We start from the raw sequence: 11,087 nt of genomic DNA, 5'->3' as shown, positions 1-11,087 counted from the left end.
TTTTGAGTCACCTCTTATTCTTAACATTCAATGCTTCAAAAATATGAGAGCACTCCAATACAATCAATCATGTCGCTCCCCAAAAGAATTCAGTGTATATATACAAACATTGCAATGATGTTGATCATTCATGCATCTATGACATTAACTAAACACGAATAAAAACCCTGTAATTCATTTATCTTCCATGAACTTCCTGTGACTCTTCAATGCTTGTAGCTATGCACTTTTTTCTTCAATGATAGCATCAAAGCGCATAACCAGTTTAAGCTTGTTTTGTTGATTTCTTCACCACAGATGATGGTCTTTATTTTTATATATATATATATAGTTGAGAGCCTACCGTCCATCAGCTGAATTGAAGGTGTGAGCAAGCCCTGATGGCCGGGGCGGTATACTGGCCAACGATGAACCAGTGTTATCATTCATATAATCTGAATAAGACATTGAGTTCCCTTCATAGGCTTGCCATTTCTTAAGGATTTGTGGAAGGCCCATATCTAGATCTATGCTCTCTTCATCCTCCTCTAAACTAGCTTCGGGTTTCCATTGTTGAACAAGAGACGAAAGGACATTCGCAACATAACCCATATCTGGTCTGTTTTGTGTCTCTCTTGAAGTGCAATGACCAGCTAATTCAGTCACAACAAGGAGACTCTTGGAGGTTTCATCATTAAGCTGAAGTGTTGGATCAATAAATTTGAATATGCTTTCTAATTTGTTCCCCTGTATTTGTCGTCGGAACCAAGTTACTAGATGCATGCTTTCCTCTGGTTGATTGTCATCTAGAGCTTTTCTTCCTGTTACCAGTTCCATCAGTATCACTCCAAAGCTAAACACATCAGCTTTGGTTGTCACTCTCCCTGTGACTGAAAAAAAAGAAAGCATGTCAAAGATTAATCTTTTCACATAGAGAAACCCCCAAAAACTCGCATATGAGTCTTCATGCGCATATATGAAGGGGGAAAAACAAAGGGATTTTCGTTCAAGTCTTCAAACGTTAACCAAATACACCTAACTTGTTGGGTATTTCTGGTAATAACCCCCCAAGATTTCAAAAACAGGCCGAAATACTCTCCCAAATGGTACTTCCGAGAGTTATTGTGGTAATTTCTAAAACCTAGGCCTGAAATACCCAACGAATTAGAAGTATTGTGTTATTTTCCTAAGGATAAAAAAGATCAATTTCCTTACAATACCTAGCAAGAGATAAACACTGAGAATACTCCTAACTTGTTGGGTCTGCTACAAATATATTCTTAAATTTTCAGAAATTTACCAAAAACAAATACCCCTGACATGCTAGATAACTACTAGAATAACCCTAATTTGCCAATCATATGTGTGCTTATATGTGTATGTGTATATATATTGCCCTAAGTTTCCAAAACAAATTACTAGCATACATACCCTTTCGTAGTAAAATTCAGTACTCTAGAGGGGTATTCCGGGCATTCTAGTCACGTTAAGCTTTCTTACCAGCATATTCAGGGGCAAGATATCCAAAGGTACCAGCAAGCCTCGTTTCTATGGAAAACTTTCCACCACCAGGGGCCATCTTAACCAGACCAAAATCTGATACCTTGGCTCTATAATCATCTCCTAATAAAATGTTGGAAGGCTTTAGATCTCTGTGTATGAAACTCTCACGAGCTAATCCGTGGAGATACTCCATCCCACGAGCCACATCCAATGCAATGTTAAGTCTTCTCTCCCAACTTAATGGTGGAAATTCAAATTTCTTCCTTTCAAAGAGATGGTCACTCAGAGTTCCCATTGGCATGTATTCATAAACTAGTATCCTTTCATCACCATCGATGCAATAACCCAGAAGAGAAACTAAATGTCTGTGTCGAACTTTTGTTAATACCGAGATCTCAGCGTGAAACTCATCCAACCCTTTCTTAGTTACTACAGATGATTCCATTTTCTTCACTGCAATCTTGGTTCCATCATCCAATTCTCCTTTGTAAACAGATCCAAAACCCCCTTTTCCAAGAAAATTCTCTTCACTAAAGTTTCCAGTTATGTCACGAATAACTTGGATAGAGATCACTAGATTGCCAGTGTCGAGCAGATGCACATTCTCCATATTATCACTAGTGCTGATACTGAGGACATCAGGACGAGTTCCATTAACATTGCTTTTAGTCACATCTCCGCTGTTTGCAGCAGACGGTGGAATCTCGACCCTCCTAAACTTTCTTCTCCGTTTGCAAACAGCAAATCCAAGTAGCAGAGTAAGTGAAAAAACGAAACTTCCGACAACACCACCAATAATCGTACCCAAATTGGATCTTTTGGCACCTGGGTTTTCTGATGGTGGTGATCCTGAGGATGGTGGTGTTCCGACACTGTTAGGGCTGCTGCCAGGAGATGGAGGAGGAGGAGAAAGAACTGTGCCAATATTTGGGTTACCTGTCACAACCAAATTAACACTGCTATCGAACACAGGTACTGGTCCATATAAATTGTTGTTGCTCACGTTTATTGATACCAGAAATCTGAGCCTTGTAAGAGAGTCTGGAATGGTGCCTGTGAGGTTGTTGTTGCTAAGATCAAGCGTTCTGAGATAGGTAAGATTTCCAAGGTATGGTGATATCCTCCCAGAAAGTTGTGCAGATGGCCGAATGATGGCTGTCACATTCCCTCCTTCGCAAGCAACCCCTGGCAATGTACACGGATTGGTGCCATCCCAACTGGAAGAAGTAAGAGACGGCGGGAAACCCACATACTCCATGAATGAGAGAAGAGCTGAGAGTTGCGAATCACAAAGGACACCTATCTCCGACTGACAAAACTTGTTATTCGGTCCACCATATGTGTAATTACCCGTTGTTGTATTACTTATGAACGGTAATGGTCCTACAAGCTTATTGTTTTGAACCATCAATGTTTGCACACTTGTGGAGCCATTGAAAGACCATGGAATTACACCAACAAAGTTGTTGTCATTAAGTCTAATGTCTCGTAAAGAAATGATGGTAGCTATGGATTCAGGGATTGTACCATTGAACTTATTCACTTGTAGCCATAGTGTTTGCAGGGAGGGCAAAGTTCCTATCACATCAATTGTCCCGGAAAGACCTGATGGAGAATTGTTATTAAGAATTAATTGGGAAAGCTGTGTGAGCTTACTGAAAGAATAAGGGAGGACCCCAGAGAGACTATTGTATGAGAGCCGAAGAGTTTGCAGAGAAGTCAAGTTCCCAAGAAACTCTGGAATTGAACCTGATAGGCTTGAATTTGTGAGATCGAGATTGATAAGAGAAGAAGAAGAAGAAAGTATATCTGCAGGAAGATTCCATCCTCCCTGGCTGTTGTTGAGAGGGTTACCTTGCAAACTTAGAGTTTCAAGAGAGCTCAGACCTTGGAAAAAATCATAAGGAATGGTAGAGAATTGCTGACCAGTTAGATAGGCATTGATAAGCTTGGACAACCCATTAAATGATGGTAAATCCCCACTCAAGGAGTTCCCTTGAAGGCCTATTTGTTGGACCTCTGAGAGTTTACTGAAATTAGAAGGAAGAGAGCCCTTGAGGTTCATGTTTTTGAGCTGAACCTGTGTAACTCTTGATCCTGTACAGAAAATACCTTTCCATCTCTCATCTTGAAGACATGGATCTGTTATGGACTTATTCCATGGTAGATTTTCTGTTATGGATGTAAAGAAAACATTAAGGACTGATAAATCATTTTGATCTGTTGCAGCAATCGCAAAGAGGGAGAATGATTGGATTAATAGAGTCGACACGATGAGAAGAAGGATTAATGGGAAACAGTATATTGGCGAGATCACGAGTTGCATAGTATTTTGATGATGACAAGAATCAGCCATTAATTTAACGGCTGATAGATCTAGTGTAGTTTTTTTCACTGTGTATGTGTGCACATGGGTATCTGTCCTCCTCAGCTATGGCGTTCTAGCATAATGCTTCCTTTGCAGATTATATTTCTTTAAAATCTGTGTAATAAGGAAAGACGTGGATATGCTGTTAAGAATCACGGTTATATATTCGAACTTTACATGAAATGATCATCAAATTGTATGTGTACAGGTTTCAATTGACTAATGCGACTACATTTGGCATTTGGCTAATCAATACTGTTATATCATCTGTACTAAATAGAGCAAAATTAGATGATGGGCATCTATACAGAGCAATGCATAAATACAAACGAATTCTGGTCATATGACATGTCACATATATAAAGCGTAGCATACATATTTTTGCAATGCATATGTTTCAGATGTAATCTCTCTCTCTCTCTCTCTCTCTCTCTCTCTCTCTATATATATATATATATATATATATATAATGTATGTATGTGTGTATATATATATATATAGAGAGAGAGAGAGAGAGAGAAACTTACCTGATTCTTCGTCTGTGTCTTCTTCTTCTGACGCTGCTGCAACATCAAAAATGGATATGGTGAGAATCATTGAAGGATCAACTATTCTTCTTCTAATTACTAACTCGGTATAAATTGATTCGGATCTCTATTTATAATTTGACTTTGTACCAGCTCTACTTGTACAAACTTATCCTACCGCACTGATATCTGCAACTCGGTTGCAGATAAACGCGAGACATTAAATGCTCATACCAATGACATTTAGGAATTTCGATTGACGACGATGCTCAGATATCCGCAGAACAATGGAAGGTTGTCACTAATCGGAGAAGAAGGGATTCAGAAATCTTCTACTTCTTCTTTCTTCTTCTTATATGCAATTAGTTAATGATTTCTGTTAATGAGATAAATAAAATGTCTTCGGTTTGCAGTCAGTTAAAAATCCAGCATAACAGCGTTCATTCATCAGAGATGAAATGCCAAAAAAGGGAAAAGAAAAAAGAAAAGTTTCAGTGCCTGAGGGAGCGACATTTAGCAGAAGGTTGTCATCTGTGAGATGTGCGAATGGATGTCTGTGTCACGGGGAAACGGGCGGGCGAGGAAGAAGACACAGAGAGAGAGAGAGAGAGAGAGAGAGAGAGAGAGAGAGAGAGAGAGAGAGAGAGAGAGAGAGAGAGAGATGAGGACTTTTTCGGCAGAGCGCGCATGATGAGAACGAGGTCCATGGATATGGCGAGCTTCTAGGGTAAACGGGGAGAGGCGACAGCTCAGACACAGAGAGAGAGAGAGAGAGAGAGAGAGAAGATAGAAGGGGTTCTATAGTAGTTTGTAGTAAGTTAGTAATGGTCGTGTTTTTTCTTTAGTAATGAAAGCCATTATTTACGAAAAGAGAGAGAGAGAGAGAGAGAGAGAGAGAGAGCGAGAGCGAGAGAGAGAGAGAAAGACATATGTACATATTAACGTCTTCTAAGACCAAAATTGGCCCATGAGACAATTGTTGGCAGAGAGAGAGAGAGAGAGAGAGAGAGAGAATGGGGGGGAGGGGAGATAGGTGTGGGCTGTCCATGCGGCATTTGTGGGCATCGTCCCCTCTCGCATCCCGTGGATAGCCCCGCATAGGGCCGGCCGGCCGGCCGGGGGCGCCTCCTCCCCGCCATTGGCCGGACTCGCCCGAACATGCACCCCATATTCGATCCTACTATCTCTCTATTATCATATCTTGCATCTGTCCCCGGGGCTCAATACATTTGATTTCCATGTACCTTCTAAATTTCTTTCCTCTCTACCCTTACCATTCTAGTGATATGATGTCACAGTCATCTTTTTCACTTCTACCTATATACATACTCTGTAACCCCCTCTCTATGCATATGCGCCCATAGTCTCACCCGATCTCCACAATGTAGGAATTACAAAGTGGTCATACCTTAACTCGAAGAAACTTCATGGAAATTTGGTTTTGGACATTTTCAAACTCTTTTGCATAGACATGTTACAACCACCTTGTACCACGACCCCATACAGAAAAAAAAGTACGGGGTGTCACCAAAATGCTACAAAAGCATCTCTCCAAATGGAATTGTTTTGTTTTCCTCCACCAGTCCATAGTTCTCTTATTCAACTAAGTCCTATGAAGGCTCATTCCATCTACACAATTAGATGAAACTTCAAGACAAAGAGGTATTTGAAGCTTTCTACCATTTTAAGTGGCTTGTTATTATACATAATGCATGATTATCCATATTTAGAGTCTTCCCAAACATTACCTTCTATTTTGGATCTATTAAGACTCCACCTACTATGTATACATACTAAACTCCAAAACGCTCTTAACTTTTTGGCAAAGGGCCACGTTACCTTTTCAATGCCTTCCTTTATTTAACAAAGTTGTCAACCATCAATTGACGTTAATCACTAATATTACTACACTACCCAAAGAGTTGAGAGTGGGAAACATTCCAAGTCCCAATGGCCCTATTGATTATTTTCTAAAAGTCCATTTTCATATATGCACACGATTGTCACCTTCTCGTAGATGGGGGAAACCACAAAAGTGTTTAGAGAATGAGACAGAGGTTTTATTCTTGTTCTTAGAGGTAAGATATTACCTATGAACCCCAAGAGCGTAAGAAACATTTTCGTGTAATATGAGTAGACTTTGGTAGTGACTCATGATGTTATGCAATTTAATGTAGATGGGATTTTGGAAATTTTAAAAAATTCATGGGTATTTCAATTTTTCCCCAAACAAATAGGAAAATTTATCCTCATAATGTTACAGAAAAGAGAGGAGAAGGGGAGTGCTTCGCCAATTGTAGAAATGTTTTAACTTCTTGTCCACCCAAGACCAAAATTACATCATTTGTTCAACCGCCTACAATCCTCATTGTGATGTAGTGTAGTGCATATAGAGAGAACACTTGCTTTATCACAAAGTTCTCAATACAAATGAGTAGTCCTTAGATAAAGAAGTCACAAGTACATTATGTTCACAGGTTCATGCAAACCAATGTGTTTTTGTCTATTCGCGTCAAGTGCAGGCTTGCATGCAAGTTTTCTTTCTTGCACAAAAAGTTGTGGTCAAGCATATGATGGTTCTTCATTGAATATATGAAGGCTAGTTCTCACACCTTGTATTTATGCACACATCTTAAGATATTTTACATGCATTACAATGATATTGCCTCTATAGGGAGGCTTAGGTCCATCATTAAGATATTACCTTCAGTTTGATTTCGAGTATTATTATGGAATACTTGGAAGAATCGTTTCTCCCAAATACTTGACTATGTGGTAGAATCTATTGAAGAGATACTAACTATTAGTTATAGGTGTAACCTTGGAAATCAATTTCAGAAAAGCTAATTTCAACGATTCAAGGGTGAGATAATTCAAATGTATTAAGTAATGAATGAAATGATCCAAGCGCTAGCAAAGTTGACAAATGAAATACAATTACTCTATGATTTCAACCCAAGCCATATGTGTTGTGAAAATGGCTCCAAATCTATTGTAACCAATGAAAGCAAACAAGGTGACTTTACAAGGAATGAACATAGACGCAACCAATAGAATCTCAAACCTCTTGAGTGTTCTCACACATGGCCGAACAATAGAAAATTTTATCGGTGATAGTGATACATGAAGTTGCAAGTTGCCGATATAACATAAGGTATTAATTACCATGTTTTTCTCAAAAGAAGAGCCCATTATACCGTCATCGTAAACACATGTCGATGTATAATGATTCAAAAACTTATGTTGACAATAGGCGATGGTATGTCCTCGCCCTTATCTTGTTTGTCTTGTGCTTTCTTGTCACTTATGTAGCTTTTATTCAATTGTTGTGTGAACAATACCCTGCTCTTTGTCCTTGTGCTCTGCCTTGGTTATATTTTCTTTCCAATACTTGGGCCCAAGCAAAATGACTTTTTATTGTGTTCATTTGATCCATTAATATCCAAGATAAAGCCAATTGAACTATTCATTTCTTATTTTCATGAGTAATAAACCTCTCAACTTACATATACGTGAGATGGGAAGTAGTGGCAACGAATAACAAATAATGCAATTCTACATGTTTGGTTATTAAAATGTGGACAACCTTCATTCATTAACGAGGATCTATTCGAGAGGAAGTTTCGGCGTTAACAACCTATTGGTTGAGCCTCAAATATCCATGTGTTGTTTTTTATCCAACCCAAATCAATTCCGTTGATTATTTCAACATTTTTATACGTAGTATATGCACTTCGCTTATAAGTACATGGTATTCATGCAACTTGATTCACACCATGATGTAAAGGAAGTGGAATATTGATCTATGTAAAATAAAAATTAGTCAAGAAAACAAAGGCACTATAAGAAGAATGTAGAAGTTTAGAAAATCACTTGTTATAGATTCACAATTTTATTGTATTGAAGTTCTAAAACTCAAGTATAAAACATCGTGATTTCCAACATTATGGTTTTGGGTTCGATGAAAAAACAATGGCAATCTTAATTTGAGGTATATCCTACAATGTCGTTGTCATTTTGTAGCTAGAAAACAACTTTCTACATTGACATTGACATACTTGCATGATACCATGAGTGAAAACGGCAGCATGCCCTCCCTTTAAACATGCAACATTGGCAAACTATTTCCACTTTTGGAAAAATAAAAACTCATGTAGTGGAATCAAAGGTAGCATCTAATTTTGTCTCATATAAGCGCATTACAAAATGGACCGTTTGGGTGAAATATACCGATTCAAATATTTGAACCAACAGAAAGATGATGATACAACATGAGGGTAGTTTTCTTGTAGATTTGTTGCCTATAGTGTATCTTTGCATCAACTTTTTATTATTGTATGGCATGCATTAACTATTAGGTCTCTTCTAGATTTGTTCCATACAACGTACCCTCGTGTAAACATTTCATTGTTGCGTCAACTATTACACGTAGTCCTTTTGAATTATTTTGTTTATTTATTGAAAGCACATGGAGCCGTACATTACTTGATAGAATTATAACTTCATGGGCGAATTGAATATCAGTTAGGTCATCTTTCTTGGTAGAATTAGTGATGTGTATTATTGTATGATAAGCTATTTGCTAGGAGGATATGGATTTCCTTTGTTGCAAATTATAAATTGAAAAGTCCACCAAAATAGTCGACACGATATAAGAAGATGCAAAATACGTGCTACAATGCAAGGCGAAAGCATTGTGCTTACACATCCATAATATATTATAATTATGTGAGAAATGTGGAAACATGTTGATATTGCAATAAATCTTTTGCTTTTTTAGGTAGATCATTAAAATTTTGGTCTCAAGTCAAAAGTGAGGCGCCTAACAATGTTTTCATTGTAATAACATATTCATAGGTTTAGTTTGAGATCATGTGCACTACCACTTTTAGAGGGAACAATGGCTTGCATTCACTTTAATCCGGAACCTTTTGTTTTTTGTTTAAGATCATTCACACATTGCTCTTAAATAATGGCTTTACGAAGTCTACTTAGACAACCCAACGATTGAAAGGGCCATTTAAAAAAAAAGAAGCATCGGAGATTTTGCTATGTAGCGCTAACAAAAATTTATTATGAATGCTCGTTTGATGGACAATAGTTATTATCTCTATCTTTACAATAGCGTGTGTGTGTATATGTATAAATTATAATGCAAATTCCCTTCAACTCTTAATGAGGTGCGTGTTTATCTAAAGTTAGTATTAGATCCACAAAGGACAATTTGATCAATTTTCATCCTAATATTTAATAAACCAAAATATAAATCAATTGTACCGTGCAATTTAACATGGAAACAAGAGACATGGGGAAGAAGAACGTGTGCCTTGCCAACTAGTTATTGCCTTACATTTTCTGCCTCTACTTAGGGATGACCTACGACTAGTTACCAACTAAGTTATGCACAAGAAGGTTCATGCCCACATCCTTTAGGGGGCATATAGTGGCATCTCACGTATAATGCACCCTTCATACACGTCCAACATACGGTTTTTTTATCATCTAAGAGTACAATCCAAATTACTACTCATATGTGAAGAGAAGTATATTGCTTGGAAACGTTACGCAAAATAGATTTGGGGAGCCTCATTCTAAGGAGCAATTGAATAAAACTATTGTGAAAGAAAAAAAATATAAAAATTTATACCAATACTTTTTTAAAAATCTATTTTGGGACTGTAAATTGAACTTATAAAAAGGCAATTGGTAAATTCACAGTTTTTCCCGTATTTTCGCAGTTTTTTGGGGGGGATGGAATCTGGCTATCATTTGTAATCATATTTCTGAAAAACTGTGAAAATACATAAAAAACTGTGAATTTACCAATTTCCTATAAAAAAGGTACTTAAATGGATTCCATTAAGTTTTGAGGGTTTCATTATAACGTATCTACCAAATTGGCTTCTAATGCTTAAAAGCATATTGTGGTGTACCTTTTGAGCATAGCATGCCTTCATGCTACGGTGTACCATTGCTCCTTTGTGCCACCTTTTTAGCACGCATGTAGCCAAACAAACCCAAATAGGTATCAATGTATCAATTATAAATTGAGCAAAAAGTAAGAAGTAAGGCAAGCTAGTTTGGATTACCTCTATGTGCATTTCACAACATGAAAGCAAGGAAACTGCCATAAATATATTTTGGGCAGTTCTCGTTATTCAAGAATCAATACTAACAAGTTCCGAAAAGTTCAACTAGATTTTGGTGAAGATGTGACAAAATTTCCTGGTGGAGTGCTCAATCGCAAATAGTTTGCACTAGCTTAGAATATGTATTTGGTTTTTCAAAGTAATGAACTTGACATATATCTTAGTCCAATAGTCCATAATAACCCAACATGAATTACCATTGATTGGTATGTGGTAAACCCATGATAAAATTCTTGAATATACATTCCCTTTTTGTGGTTACTAGGCAACATTAGTGGTTGTGGGAACTCTAGTAGTCCTCAATTTAAATAGTTATGCATGTGTACAAAGCCTTTATATATGTCAATTTGTTCCCCTTATGGATAAGACCTATGAGTTAAGCTCAGACATAGTAAGGGAGATGATATATTGGATGTTTGAAACGAGACGAGTGTTAGAGGCAAGTTATTTTAGTCTAAATGATAGTACACTCATGGTGGCATTATAGCAAACTATATGCTCCCATCTCGAACACTTCATGCTTCCATGGGTCATTTCCTCAACAACCCTCCACACATGGCA

General features: G+C 37.5%; 1 protein-coding gene across 1 annotated transcript; it reads right to left on the bottom strand.

Moving 5' to 3' along the window:
- LOC147869243 (receptor-like kinase TMK3) lies at positions 1 to 4,547 on the bottom strand. Its single transcript, XM_087327693.1, has 3 exons — positions 4,378 to 4,547; positions 1,480 to 3,964; positions 1 to 869 (listed from the first exon to the last, which is right to left on the bottom strand). Exons 2-3 carry the CDS (start codon positions 3,836 to 3,838, stop codon positions 340 to 342), a joined length of 2,889 nt encoding a protein of 962 aa, XP_087183819.1. The 5' UTR covers positions 3,839 to 3,964; positions 4,378 to 4,547; the 3' UTR covers positions 1 to 339.
- Between the last annotated feature and the right edge of the window lie 6,540 nt (positions 4,548 to 11,087).

The sequence above is a fragment of the Azolla caroliniana genome, unplaced genomic scaffold, assembly GCF_043228905.1.
Source record: "Azolla caroliniana isolate FFs.n. ecotype wild unplaced genomic scaffold, voAzoCaro1.0.p SCAF_1, whole genome shotgun sequence".
Classification (NCBI taxonomy): Eukaryota; Viridiplantae; Streptophyta; class Polypodiopsida; order Salviniales; family Salviniaceae; genus Azolla; species Azolla caroliniana.
Note: the sequence above shows the minus strand (reverse complement) of the source record. Positions and strands in the feature narration are given on the sequence as shown.